Genomic DNA, 15,551 nt, shown 5'->3' on the forward strand with positions numbered 1-15,551 from the left:
TTTATGTATTTATGTATTTTTTGATTGTTGTTGCTGTCAATATATAAAATTTTCTTTTTATTAGATTGTGTAATTTATGCTTGTTGATGAACACCTTGAAAAAATTTACTAGAGTCGCCATTGGGGCAAGAGGAATGCATAGTAAATATGGGTGAAGTACGAGTTATGAATGGAGGATACTGGGAATGAATCAGATGATGACCAATAGGCAGCCTTGATCCATTTAGATGAATAGGGAACTGGGTTTAGTGCTGGTGATACAGGCTTCAAAGAGCTGGATTCTGGAGCAGGTGCACGTGGGTAGGGCATGATTGGTGAAGAAGGAGAAGTGTGTTCTTGTTTAGGACCTGGACTAGGATGATAGGAAGGAGAAGTTGGTTCTTGTTTAAGACTTGGATGAGGATGATAGGAAGGAGAAATGGGTTCTTGTTTAGGACCAGGACCCAGATGATAGGAAGGAGAAGTGGGTATTTGTTTAGGACCTGGACTAGGATGATAGGATGGTGAAATGGGTTCATGTTTAGAAATTAGAACCTGGGCTTGGATGATAGGAAGGAGAAGTAAGTTCTTGTTTAGGAGAAGTGGGTTCTTGTTTAGGACCTGAACCCGGACTATGGGATGATGAAGTAGGTGTTGGGGAATTATGATGAGGAGCCAGAATTTTTGGGGCCATTGCTTTGGAGTTTGACTCCCAATGTTTGATGATTGTGTAAAAGATCACAAGAATTTGAAGGAATGTGAATTTTAGGCTAGCCATGGTTTGGGATTTAGAGCTAGGAAAAAAAATGTGAAGGTGATGGCTAAGGTTCAATTTGAGATGTACGAATATATATATATATATATACACACACACGCATATATGTAATGTAAAGTTTACCAATATATATATATATATATGTAATATAAAGATATGGTAGCATTGAAATTTACGTTGCATAGCTCCTTTGTTTGGAGGGTTGTGTTTTGGGGTAATGTTTAAAACTTTTCTTGTTAACGTTTGAAGTTTGAACTTAATCTTGGGGACATTAGGAGTGCTGGACGAGGAAAATATCAAGCACATGCAGCTAAATGTACAAACGAGAGTCTAGAAGGCCTGACTGGAATTATTCAACATGGACGCTAGAGCCTAACTAAATATTACTAATTCCAATATATGAGCTATGCATAGTAATTTTCATTGTCTATTTTTAAGAAAGTGATATTTCAAGGCAATTGAATAGGATTTATAGACGAGTAATGTTATAGACATTCCGATTTCCGATTTTTTCACACCTTCTTATTTGTTACCTCCTCCCTTTGAAATTGTGTTTTAAAAATCTGAATTCAACTCATGAGGCAGTGTGTGCATAGTAAGTGTACAATAATGAGTGTGTGATCATCGTTACCCATCTATATATCTATATATATAATAATAGGTGAAGCTGAGAGAAACTCAAATTAGAATTCCATTTTACTCTTATAACATGACTTTTGTTGGCTTCCATTTTGATTCAACTGTTAGAAAGGAAGTAAGGGATAAGGACTAATGACTACGGAGGGCAACTAGAGAATTTTCATATAATTGGGGAACTCTCTTGGCAATTATAGTGATGTATTTTTTACTCCTTATTTTCTTATTATTAACGCCAGATGATATGATTTATTTTTGGTATGCTAATAGGGACGATCAAATTTAGCATTTTATTCGAGCTTTGTATATAATCATAAAGTTTTCAACGTCCTTTTGAAGGAAGAATTAATTTGACTCTCACACACTTCAAAAATATGATGTTTTATTTCTTGCAGTAGGGTTTTGTTTTGTATGTGTGTGTTTTATTAATATCTAAAGCAACATCTATTCAAATTGTCCATTGATTTATAGACTTATTTGTTGAACCAACTACATAAATTGAAGTTTCTACTTTTAATGTCCATTCTAGATGTAAGTTTCATTTTCTTACTCATTTCGAAAATGTTTGAAATTCAGCTTAGACATTGTTGTTTGCAATTTATATTTGTCACTCAATATTTGATGCTTCTAGCAAGAAAATTCAAAATTGGAGGCCTAATTTTGTGCCACATGTCCTACTAAATTTCTTAATTTTGTTGCAAACATTTAACAACATTGTGAAGACTGAATAGTCCAACTAAGAAATCATGTTCAAAACACCATTTCACTATTTAACAATTAAGAAATCATGGAATTCAAGGAGTTGCTTCAAAATTATTTTCACTATTTAATAGTTCGGAAATCATGAAATTTAAGGAAATACTTCAAATTAGGTATTTTGATTAATTTAAGCACAACTTATAATTTTTATTTTCTTGGTTTGTAGGTGGAAAGACAAATCCTTTAAAGCAATCCAAGCCTGAGAAGAAGTAAAACAAGGTATAGTTTTCGCTTTATTGAAATCTCTTGAAATTTGTATTTAAATGAGTGGATTGATCTTATATTTAGGTACGTAGGTATCCCAATTTTGTGAGAAGAATTATTATTTTTTGTATCATTATGCTCTGTTATTTTGTGTATCATTTCACTATGTTATTTGGTGTTAATTGTGTTGAATTGGGACATTCAAGTATAAGCAACAAGGTAAAGAGGCAATGTTGGAAAATAATGTATTCTTTTATGTCACCTATGAAGATGATAAGATGTTGAACCCAGTAAATTTTATTTTGCTATGCCATAATGGCTCTTCAATTTTTCTGTTTCTTACTCATGTTCTTTTTATTTTTATCTTTTAAATCAACAAAAGGTACAACAGCGCACTACACAAGAACATCAAGTTGTGTTTCTATCTGTCTATTGTACAATTTTATTTTATTTTCTCCTTAGCATCTAGATTTCTTGTCATCTCTAGCTATTTTTGTAGTTTGAAAGGTAGCTTAATTTGATGCAAAGCATCCCTTTAAATATCCAACAAAATAAGAAAAATAAACCTAAGATTTCGTTAAATCTCATTTTCAATAGTTTTCAGTGTGTTAAATTTAGCATTTTGTTATTTTGTTAAAAGTGAACAAAAATATAATCACACACACACACACACACACACACATATATATATATGTATGATTATAGTCTAAAACAATATCATGAAAATTGTTTAATAACCTAAGCTTAAGATCAATAGCATCATTACAATTGACCATGTTACATACTATTATGTATATTACTAGCCAAATCTCAGAGAAAATCTAATTAGATTTTAATTGGATTTTTAGTTTTGTGCCATGTGTCCCATATAATTTTTAATTTTGTGCCAAGTGAATTATTGAGTATTGTAAGGACCTAATTTGAACTTTTAGCCCAAAAGGTGTATGGACTCAAGCCTAAAAAGCCCAAAACAATAAATTTGCAAAAAATGGGTTGAAAAACTGGGTTTTAGTGAATTAAGTAACAAACCAATGGATTTTGATGACGAAGAAAGAAAAATAATAGACGTTCACTAAAGAAAAATGTCCTCGGCCAAATTCGAGGAGACTGACTCTTAGGTATTGCTTTTAAAGCTTTATTACAAGTCTGGTTTTAAATTGCTACAGTGTTTCTTTCTTAATTTTCTGTTTCCCTTCCTCATGGAGGGTCTTTTACATTATATAATCCCCATTGGACCATCCTAATCCTACACTTATTGATCATTTGAGCCCTTATTTGAGTGCCCATCCCATTAGATACTCTCTTTGACTTTTTGTGAGTTGTGGTAGCCAAGGCAGCACTGTTCAGGGGTCTTTTCCACATAAATGCGGTTAGAAAAATAGCTGCAGTGCATTTAATGCAGTGGCAGCAGCTTTTCCTTAGATATTTTTGGGTTCCCTTCCTTCTAGTATGTTTGTGAGGCACGTCTCTATCACTGGGGCTCTATGAAGGTTGCTTTCATCGTTGGAATACACATCTGAGTGATATTTATCATACCCGAGGAGGAATTCCTCCTTGGACCGCCTTCTATTCATTTCTTATTTATGAGACTCTAAACTGGAATCCCTTATAACTATTTATCCCTCCTCGGACCTGTTAACGTCCTCGGACAAAGCCCAAGGCCCAATATATAATTTTGGGCTCTTATCCCTAAAATAGCCCCTTAAAACTTCAGTTTTTCCCTCTCCTCCGAGGAGAAAAAGTGGGGTTTTGATTTTTAAGAGACAAAACCATTTATTTCTCTGGTTCACACATGTGAAATCACCATTTTGCGTGTTCCATGATTGCTACTGACGCTTCGAAGTCCGTGAGGCCCCCTTAATTACTCCAAGCGGCGCCTTGTTCCCTAGATCTAATGGTAAGGCACAGATCCAACGGCTGATCTTTCTCTTGGAATTTTGAGCGGGATAACTCCCACTCATTTTCACCCTCTATATAAAGCCTTGAAGGAGATCATTCTCCCTTTACTTTACAAATTTTCAAGTTTTTTAAAGATCTCAAGCACTCCAACTCACTAAACTCCTGAGTTTCCAAAACTCTTTTCCTTAGGAAATTTCCAAAAGATCTTCCTAAAGGTTTAGGATCTAATACACTCACTTGCTTTTGTAAGTGTCTATCTCTTCAAAATTTCTTTTTCTCCTCAGCCTTCCTTCTTTTTTAGAAAACTTCCTTTGCGTAATCTACGTTTACCTAGATGGGTAGATTCAAGCACTTAGTAGACTCTTTGGCCGGTATGGAGGGTCTTAGGGCCAAATACCATATCCTACAGGGAGTAGGCCTACAATATTGCGCCTTGGACCAAGTATATGCGGACAGAGGGGAAGGCGAAGTTGTTATTCCAATGATCGCCTTTATAGAGGGTGGAATGGCTCTTCCCATGGGTAGGATAACCAGAGATAACCTGTTCAATCATAGGTTGTGTCCCCATCAGTGTGCTCCTAATCTGTTTAAAGTCCTAGGGAGTGTAGATGCTCTGAACAATCAGATGAACTTAGGGCTCACATGGCATGACATCGTTCATATGTATGAGTGCCATTCCCTTGCTAGCGCGGGATATTACCTTAAGTCCTGGTCCGATGTTATTAGGTTGATATTCTGCCTTCCTAAGTCCAACAAGGGCTTGAAGGATGACTACTTGGTCGCCTCCGGGGAGTGGCACGACGGTCTTCCCTACCCAACTCGGGCATGAGACCCATGTGGGGTACCCTAGGATCAGTTCCTTTGGACAAGGGGTTTAGCCCTTTCATTTTTAACACTTCATCTTATTTTGATGGTAATTTTCATTGGTCTAATCATGATTTCCTTCTCAGATGTTTTGCAGATAAAAGCCACATTGCTTCGAGGATCATTTTGACCAACGTTCTGGTTCCCAACTACCTACTGAGGTCAGAGATATTCGTAAGCGAAGACGGATAGCTACGGGCCGATCACCTAATTTTGGATTATGTGCCCCTGCCTTGCATATTCAAGGACACAGGCCAAGCAATAAGGCCTGGAAGCTCTAGACTAGCTCGGATAGACGTCTCCAAGCCGGGGTTTTTGGCTCGGAGAGATCTTCCTCCTGTTCAGTAGCCTCTTCAACGCATTCCTCAATAAGTAGCTGCTTTGAGAGAGGAGTCAGCCTCTTCTCGCCATTCTCTTGACACCAAGATCGATCAGTTTCACTTTGAGGAAGAGGGTGAAGTGCTAGAAAGGCCAGTAAATCTCTCAGACTTTGAGGCTGAGTTAGATAGACTTTTCGCTGCACATTCTTTGGCGTTAATAGTTACTTAGGTAGAAACTAGCTTAGAAGCCGAAGAAGAAGGTATGGCCTTGAAGTCGAGGGCCAGCTTAAAGGGTCTACTAGCCAACAGGAACAAGGGGTCATCTTTAAAAGAAGTGCCCAAGACCTAAGTTTTTCCAAGTCTTCCTCCTCCTCCCTCGGCCCCCACTGACCTCGAATTGCAAGCCAATCCGAATCTAAGGAAGAAGAGGTCAGTTGAGGATCTGGAAGAAGGTGAACTAGCCCCTCAAAAGGGGTCTAAACAACAGAAGAAGACTAAAGACCTCAAGGACAAGAGGGCCAAGTCTGTGAAGAGCCAGGATGAGGCAGAGGTTCACCGAGGGCTGCGCTATTGGGCCCCTCGGCTAGAGTTGAAGGGTGCTCCCATTTCTTGGGATGCCATAATCTGGGAGTCTCAAAGGGGGCACGCTACCCACCTCATTGAGGCTTTATGGCAACCTTTTCTCCTTCTAAGAGACATTGAGGGCCTCAGGCGCACTAGGCAGCCAAACATTTTTATGTCATTGAAGAGGGACCTCACAATAGTAAGCCGGCCAACATCCTTTTTTTGTTAAACACCAAGATGCACATTTATTTATATATGTACATTTTTTTTTTGGTGACCTCTTTGCTACTTTCACGCAGCTTACCCAGCAGATTTACGTGGCTAAGGAATGGGTCAAGAATGCCCATGATGAGGTTAAGGTCGAGGCTCATACCTGTTTTGAGGTTGAGAAGGCTCTCAGAGCCCTGAAAGAAGAGCATACAGAGCTGGCCAACAAGTTGACCACATCCAAAAGGGAACGTCAGAGTGCCCTTACTGGTCTGAAAACTGCGGAGGCCTAAGTCGAGGACCAGCAAAAACTACTCTACACTACAAAGTTGAACTTGGCCACCCAAAAATAGCTAGTTCTGGATCTTAGGGCCGAGTTGCAGAAGGTCAAAGACACAGCTAAAAAGGCAGCTCGAGTGACCAAGGAAACCACCGAAGCTGCGGTGAAAGCATCCTACGAACGTGGGGTAGGGGAGACAGAAAAAAGGTTGGCTGAGGAGGTAGCTGAAGTTTGTAGGGATTACTGCGTTGAGACCTGGATAGAGGTGCTCAACAGTGCAGGGGTCCCTACTAACTTCGAGCTAAAGAGAGCTGAGAGGACATTCTTTCCTGAATATATCCGAGAGACTCTAGCGGACCTTTCTCCTACTGCTCTGCCCCTCCCTCTCCCTGAGCAGGTCTTCAGTGTCCAAGATCTTACTCTTGGTGTTGAAGCCCCCACAGGGGCAGGTAAGGGTAAAGAGGTCCTGCCCTTAGCCAAAGACACTCATTCTGAGGATACCCTCACGATTAAGGATGTGGTCTCCCAGGCTAAGGAAGTTGAGTCCAAGTCTAGAGCCAAGGATGCTAAGCTTAAGGCAGCTGATTCCAAAGAGAGCCCTCAACCAACAGCAAAGTAGTTGTAGGATTTTTCTTTATTTATACCTTTTTGTCATTTTCTCTTCTTGTGGCTTCTGCCACAATTTGTAATGCATCTTCTTTTAATTAATGAATAGACTTTTCTTGCTACCCTTTGTGTCACTACTTCGTATGCTTTCAGGCTTGCTATTATAGCAAATAAAATTGAACTGTTGCCACCCTAACTTTAATAAAAACCAACAACAACACCTTGCTACCAATTTAAGTAACTTGACTAAGTATCTGCAACAAAGATATTTACCCCATATTTGTACCTTGAATTGACCCTTTTGCAATGAAGGCTGAATCTAATAAAGATAAGTAATAAACTTTGTAAAAAAGGAAAAAAGGGGGAGATATTCTTGATTCTGCCCAAAACTTGGATAAATGATCAAGGACTTTAACTTGCTCAAGGCCACTAGTCTGAGGAGTTGGTTATGACCTTAGATTTGTTTTGACACTTAGTGAAAAACAAATAGGTATCATAGAATGTTGGTTTTCCCTGAAGTTTGTGGTCCGAGGAGACATGCATAATTAAGATTTCGTTTAGTCACTTGTAAAGATGTCATAAAGTGTTAATTTTTCCAAAGCATCTGGTCCGAGGACCTAGGCATGACTAAGGTTCTGTTTAATACTTACAAAGATGTCATAGAGTGTTAATTTCTCCAAAGCATCTGGTCCGAGGACTCAGGCATGATTAAGGTTCTGTTTAATCATTTACAAAGATGTCATAGAATGTTAATTTCCCTAAAGCATCTGGTTCGAGGACTTAGGCATGACTAAGGTTTTGTTAATTACTTACAAAGATGTCATAGAGTGTTAATTTTCTCAAAGCATCTGGTCCGAGAACCCAGGCATGACTAAGGTTCTGTTTAATCACTTACAAAGATGTCATAGAATGTTAATTTCCGCAAAGCATCTGGTCCTAGGACTCAAGCATGATTAAGGTTCTGTTTAACACTTGGAAAGAAAGAATAACAGGGAATACAATGCCTTTATACAACAAATGAAGATATTGATAAAGGAAACTTTTATTAATAATAATACCTCTTCAGGTTGTTTACATTCCAAGGGCGTGGTATTACATGCTCGTCTAAGTCTTCTAGAAAATATGCTCCTATACCAGCCACCGAGGTGATGCGATATGGTCCTTCCTAATTGGGCCCTAACTTTTCTTACGCTAGGTTCTTTGCAGTACCTAGAACTTTTCTCAATACCAAGTCACCAGGCACTAATGGCCTCAGCTTTACATTGGCATCATAACCTTACTTAAGTTTGTGTTGGTAGTATGCCAATTGAACCATTGCATTCTATCTCCTTTCTTCAATAAAGTTTAAGCTCCTTTCTAGCAACTCATTGTTATTGCTCGGATTGAAAGAGCTGGTCCTCAGTGTAGGGAAGCCAGTTTCTAAAGGAATAACAGCCTCGGCCCCATAAGTCATTGAAAAGGGGGTTTCCTTGGTGGATTTGCGAGGCATGGTTCGGTATGTCCAGAGGACATGTGGCATCTCTTCCACCCACTTTCCCTTCGAATCGTCCAACCTTTTCTTAAGTCCATTTACTATGACCTTGTTAACAACATTGGCTTGTCCATTCCCTTGGAGATAAGTTGGGGTAGAGTATTTATTCGTAATTCCCAAGTCACAGTAGTATCTCCTGAAAGATTTGCTATCAAACTGAATGCCGTTGTCCGAGATGAGGGTACGAGGGATTTCGAATTATGTGACAATATTTTTCCAAACAAACTTCTTGGCATCCACGTCCCTGATATTTGCCAAGGGCTCGGCTTCAACCCATTTAGTGAAGTAGTCTGTGCCGACTAACAAGCATCTCTTGTTTCCTACTATTTTGGGGAAATGGCCTACAATGTCTAAGCCTCATTGCGTGAACGGCTAAGAGTTGGACAGAGGGTTAAGGACTCCTCTCGGTTGGTGTATTTTTGGTGTGAACCTTTGACATTAATCGCACTTCCTTACATATTCCTATGCTTCCTTTGGTATGTTTGTCCATCGGTAGCCTTGAGTGATGGCCCTGTGCGCCAAAGATCTGCCTTCGATGTGGCTCCCACAAATCCCCACGAGTAACTCCTGAAGGAGTAATTCTGTTACCTCGGGGTGTATGCATAGCAGGTATGGCCTAGAAAAGAAGCGTTTATATAACGTTTGGTTTTCGGACAGCCATAATCGAAGAGCCTTTCTACGTACCTTGTCTGCTTCTGATTTCTCCTCGAGTAGGATATCCTCCTTCAAGAATAATACCACAAGGTCCATCCAGCTAGGCCTTACTCTGACTTAGTGAAGATGGACCATTTCTCTCTTCACCCCTGTGGGTTTGTACAAATCCTCTACAAGGGTAACCTGAGATAGGCTCTATGCCGAGGAGGTCGCAAGTGTGGCCAGGGAATTAGCATGTGTGTTTCCACTTCTAGGGATGTGCAATAGGTTGAAAGATTCGAACCCTGATTGTAGGTGTCTAACTTGACTCAAGTACCCTTGCATTCTTTCATCTCTCGCTTCAAATTCTCCTTTCACCTAGCCAACGACTAATCTTGAGTCCGAGAACATTTCTACTGCCTTTCTGCCCATTTTTCGAACCATCGTCATTCCCATAAGCAGAGCCTCATATTCAGCTTCGTTATTTGTGGCCGAGAAATCTAGCCTCAGTGACTTTTTAATAGTGATCCTTTCGGGGGATATTAGTAATAGCCCCACTTCGGAACCCTTCTGATTTGCTGTATCATCAACGTATACTTTCCAAGATAGGAGATCTTATTGGGAGATCGTGCCAATCAATTTTCCATCCATGTGTTGTGCTTCCGCCTCTTCTTCTAGCGGGGATTTAGCAAACTCAGCAACTAGATCTGCAAGAACTTAACCCTTGACAGAGGTGCGAGGCATATATTTGATGTCAAAAGCCCCTAGCATTGTCCTCTATTTAGCAATCCTTCCCGTATAATTAGCACTTCGGAGTAGAGCTTTAAGTGAGAGTTGAGTTAGGACAATTACCATATGTGTCTGGAAGTAATGGGAGAGTTTACGTGTAGCATGTACCACCTCATCGCTAGAATAGCTTTTTCTAGTGGCAAATAACGAACCTTGACCTCATGTAGTGACTTGCTTACATAATAAGCTGGTCTTTGTATGCCACTATCAACTCGTATCAGGACTAAGCTTACAGCATGAAGGGCCACAGCAATATAAGTGAATAAGACCTCATCTATCTTAGGGCTGGACATGATAGGCGGTCGAGAGAGATAATCCTTAAGCGGCTAGAAGGCTAAGACACATTCCTCGGTCCACTCAAACCCCTTCCACTTGTTCATCAGTAGGAAGAAGGGCCTGCACCTATCCGCTGACCGATAGATAAATTGGTTCGAGGCAGCAGTCATTCCGGTCAGTTTTTGGACTTCCATGGGATTCTGAGGTGGTTGTAAACTGTTGATTACCTTAATCTAGACAGGGTTAACTTCGATTCTACGATGAGTAACCATGTAGCCCAGAAATGTGCTTGATCCCACACCAAAAGAGCATTTGGAAACATTATGGTGCAACTTGTGCTTCCTCAGAATTTTAAAAATGTTTTCGAGATCTCCCACGTGCTTAGAAACTACCTTACTCTTCACCATCATGTCGTCTATGTAGGCCTTGATGCCTTTACCCAATTGGGGTTCAAACATTCTAGTCATCATCCTTTGATAGGTAGGCCCCATGTTTTTCAAGCCAAAATGCATCACTTTGTAGTGGTAGTTCCCAGTAGGAGTGACAAAAGCTATCTTTTCCTAGTCATCTAGGATAGTGGTATTTGGTGGTATTCTTAAAAGGCATTTAAGAAGCTTATCCGATGATGGTCTATGGTGGCGTCTACCAGCTGGTCTATCTTAGGCATGGGGAAAGGATCTTTTGGGCACGCCCTATTTAGGTCTGTGAAGTCTACGCACATTAGCCATTTCCCATTCTTCTTTTTCACCACCACAGTATTGGCCAGCCACTCTAGGTAGAACACCTCATTGATAGCCCCCGCTTGCCTAAGTTTCATCACTTTGTCTCTAACAGTATCAGTATGATCCTTGGATGAGCACTGAGGTGGTTGCCTTTTGGGGGTGGCAGAGGGATTGACGTTTAAATGATGACAGATGAAGCTCGGATCCATCCCTAGGGCTTTGTAAGCATTCCATGTGAACACATCAATGTTTCTTCTAAGAAACTTTATCAGCTTTTCCTTCTCCGGAGTAGGCAGTTGAGCCCCGATCTGGAAGAACTTTTTCTGATCATAACCAATAACAACCATTTCTAAATCTTTACATTTTGCCTCCTCAGCTGACCCATCGATAGGCAACGCCGAATCTCTTAATTACTATAAGCCCCCGTCAGCAGGGGTTGAGGGCTCGGCTTAAGGCTGATGCCGGATGGTAGCTACCAGGCATTGTCTAGCCATAGATTGACTTCCAATAATTTCTTCAACTTAGCCCTACGACAGATGTCTCACCTTTTGGTGCAAGGTGGAAGAGACGGCTCCTAGGGCATGAAGCCAGGACCTAGCCACAATGGCCGTGTAAGGGGAATAAACGTCCATCACGATGAAGTCCACCTCCACTACTTCTGAGCCAGCCTGTATGGGTAGCCTAATCTGACTCTTCGGAACGACAACCTTCCCATTAAAACTTACTAAAGGAGAACTGTAAGGCGTTAGGTCCTCGGGTCTTAGGTTCAGCCCTTTGTACAAATTGTGGTACATGATCTCAGCGCCACTACCTTGATCCACCATTACCCTCTTTACATCATATCCCCCAATCCTGAGTGTGACCATCAGAGCATTGTCGTGAGGCTGTATGGTTCCAACCTTATCTTCCTCTGTAAAGCTCAACACTGATCGGACATTCACTTTAGCCTTCTTTGGCTTAGAATTTGAGTCTTCGATGAACAGCCAAGCATTAGTCATTACCTTGGAGGGGCAGGACCCAATCCTCCCTAGAGCGGCGAAGATAACATTTATCATGCCTAAAGGAGGTCTCGAAGGAACATCTCTCCGTGGTGTCTGGCCAATCTGGTTCTTTTGGCCACTGGAATGATGTAAGAGGTGCTTCAACTTTCATTCTCAAACCAGCTGATCCAAATGGTCCCACAAGTTCCTACAGTCTTCTGTAGTATGTCCTTGGTCCTGGTGATATTGGCAATAGAGATTTTGATTGCAACTCATAGGGTTCCCTGCCATCTTGTTTGGCCATTTAAAGAATGGCTCATTCTTAATCTTCTTCAGAACCTGATGCACCGGTTCTCAGAACACGGCATTGACCGCCTGAGTACTGGCAGATCCTGACTGCCCAGCGAAATCTCTTTGCGACCGGTTGTTATTGTATCGGTCTGACCTAGAATCTCTCCTCTCCTAAGGGATAACCTTATCCTTTCCTTTCCCCTGCAGCTGGTCTTCCTCAACCCGTTTATACTTATCGATTCGGTCCATAAGTTGACACACGCTAGTGACAGGTTTCTCTATCAAAGAATTCCTAAGACCATTCTCGGTCGGGAGTCCGACCTTGAAAGTATTGATGGCAACGTCATCAAAGTCGCCATCTATCTCATTGTACATCTCCCAATATCTATCGGAGTATGTTTTCAGGGTCTTCCCTTCTTTCATGGACAAGGACAGTAGGGAGTTTAAAGGCCAAGGAACTCTACTACAAGTGATGAAATGGGAGCCAAATGCTTGAGTGAGCCCCCTAAAGGAGTCTATGGAACCTGCCCTTAAGCCATCGAACCATCTTATGGCCACGGGTCTTAGACTAGAGGGGAACACCTTGCACATCTAGGCTTCGTCCTTGGAATGGACAGCCATTCTTTGGTTGAAATGACTCACATGCTCCACAAGATTTGTTCGACCATTATAGATGGTGAACGTTGGCTAATTTAACCGCCGAGGTAGTTTTGCGCCTTTAATCTTGCGCGTGAAGGGTGACCTGGAAATCTGGTTTAATGCCTTGCTCATAGCATCATTTCCCAGGCCTCTGTGTGGCGGGCTCTTATGCCTACGTCTATGGTGGTGCTTTTCCTTGTAGGAGAAAGACTCGCTGGGTAGGGTCTTCGACCTTAGTCTGTAACTGGCATCCTCTCCATCATTAGGGGAAGCGTCAAGGCTAGAAGAGGCTTACTTTCGCTGTGCATGGTGCAGCTTTCTCTTCAACTGGTCAACTTCCAGTTGTAGGGCTCTAGTATTCTCCTCTTGAGAAAGGTGACCCTTTCCCCGAGACTGACTTCTACCGGTCTGGACAGTATGCACACTCCCCTCCTGATCTTTTCTGCGCTTGAGGTTGCCAAAAGGATTTTCACGTTGGGATCCTATGGATTCTACTTAGTGTGGACTTGAGCCTACCATCGTTGAATGTTGCACTCACTATCACCCAAGTATTCTTCCTATAGATGGCACCAATTGTAAGGACCTGATTTGAACTTTTAGTCTAGAAGGTGTATGGACTCAAGCCCAAAAAGCCCAAAACAATAAATTTGTAGAGAATGGGTTAGAAAACTGGGTTTTAGTGAATTAAGTAACAAGCCAATGGATTTTGATGACGAAGAAAGGAAAATAATAGACGTTCACTAAAGAAAAACGTCCTCGGTCAAATCCAAAGAGATTGATTCTTAGGTATTGCTCTTAAAGCTTTATTACAAGTCTAGTTCTAGACTACTACAGTGTTCCTTTCTTAATTTTTTGATCTCCTTCCTCATGGAGAGTCTTTTACATTATATAGTCCCCTTTGGATTATTCTGATCCTACACTTATTGATCATTTGAGGCCTTACTTGAGTGCCCGTCCCATTAGACACCCTTTTTTGCATTCTGTGAGTTGTGGTAGCCAAGGCAGCACTATTCAGGGGTCTTCTCCATATAAATGCAGCCAAAAAAGTAGCTATAGTGCATTTAATGCGGTGGCAGCAGCTTTTCCTTAGATATTTTTGGGTTCCCTTCCTTCTAGTATGTTCGTGAGGCATGTCCCTATCATTGGGGCTCTTATGAAGGTTGCTTTCATCGTTGGAATACACATCTGAGCGATATTTATCATACCCGAGGAGGAATTCCTCCTCGGACTGCCTTCTACTCATTTCTTATTTACGAGACTTTGAACTAGAATTCCTTATAACTATTTATCCCTCCTCGGACCTGTCAACGTCATTGGATAAAGCCTAAGGCCTAATATATAATTTTGGGCCCTTATCCCTAAAAGTATAAAAATCAAAGAGTTCAAATCTAATTAGATTTTAAATTGGATTTCAATAGGAGTCCAATTTTCTGCCACATGTTCATCTAAATTTTTAATTTTTGTGGTAAGTGAATTATTAGGTGCAAAAACAGAAGAATCTAAAACTACATATATATATATATATATAGATAGATATAAATGAGAAACCATTACATATTTTAGAAATGTATAGTTCAAAAAAATTGTAAGATAATACCATATATAATTTAAACATCTTCTCTAAAAAAAAAGTATAATTTGAATTATATAATTGTGATTGTTTTAAATTGTACCTGTGCATATACATGAGGCTACATACTAGTTTATATAATATCTAAACTAAATCGTAGCATTTATAATTGCTACGTTGCTTTCGAGCCATAATAGTGTAGCATTTCAGGTCCATTTATGTCCAATTTTGTTATTTTGTTCCACTTTGGTCCATTCTATCTAATATGGTATATTTAGTCCACTTCGCTCTACTTTTGCCCATTTGGTCCACTTTAGTCCAAATCGATCCACCTTGGTCCATTTTGTCCAATTTGGTTCATACAATCTACTTTGCTCTACTTTTGCCCATTTAGTCCACTTTAGTCCAAATCAGTCCATTTGGTTCACTTTGGTTTATTTGGTCCATTTTGGACTAACTGGGCCTTAAATTGATTTTTTTGTAGGTTACCTTTTTATTTTTGGGCTCAAAATATTTATTTATGTATTCTTAATTTTTTGTTTCAAAAGTATGAAGTTTTATTCTATTTCGGCCAAACTCTTTAATTTTGGGCAAAAAAGTACAAACAAAATAAGTATTAGAAATTAGAGATATGAGTCATAAAAAATAATTTAAATTTTATATATATATATATATATATATATATTTAAAAATATTAGAAATTAGAGATATGAGTCATAAAAAATAATTTAAATTTTATATATATATATATATATATATATTTAAAAGATTATCTTAAAATTCAAGTTTCTCTGCAGTTTGAAGATGATAGAGACATGTAACCAAAAACAAAGTCAATAGAGGATGCTACTAATTAAGGCAGTCGATGATACTCATCCAAGATGGTTATTGTTGTGTGACAAGGAGGAAAGTCAAAGACTAGATGTAAAATAAAAATGTGCATGCATGCCCATTAAATGTATTTGAAATCGCCAAGATCCTCATTTCAAAAGAGATTAGATCTGAGAATGACGCACATATATGAAGT

At 39.9% G+C, this 15,551-nt stretch overlaps 1 protein-coding gene across 1 annotated transcript; it reads right to left on the reverse strand.

The window, feature by feature from the left end:
* Positions 1-10,917: 10,917 nt before the first annotated feature.
* LOC112003169 (uncharacterized) lies at positions 10,918-12,042 on the reverse strand. Its single transcript, XM_024035349.2, has 2 exons — positions 11,590-12,042; positions 10,918-11,367 (listed from the first exon to the last, which is right to left on the reverse strand). Exons 1-2 carry the CDS (start codon positions 12,040-12,042, stop codon positions 10,918-10,920), a joined length of 903 nt encoding a protein of 300 aa, XP_023891117.2.
* Positions 12,043-15,551: the final 3,509 nt, after the last annotated feature.

This window comes from Quercus suber, unplaced genomic scaffold (assembly GCF_002906115.3).
Source record: "Quercus suber isolate HL8 unplaced genomic scaffold, Cork oak 2.0 scaffold_115, whole genome shotgun sequence".
Taxonomy (NCBI): domain Eukaryota; kingdom Viridiplantae; phylum Streptophyta; class Magnoliopsida; order Fagales; family Fagaceae; genus Quercus; species Quercus suber.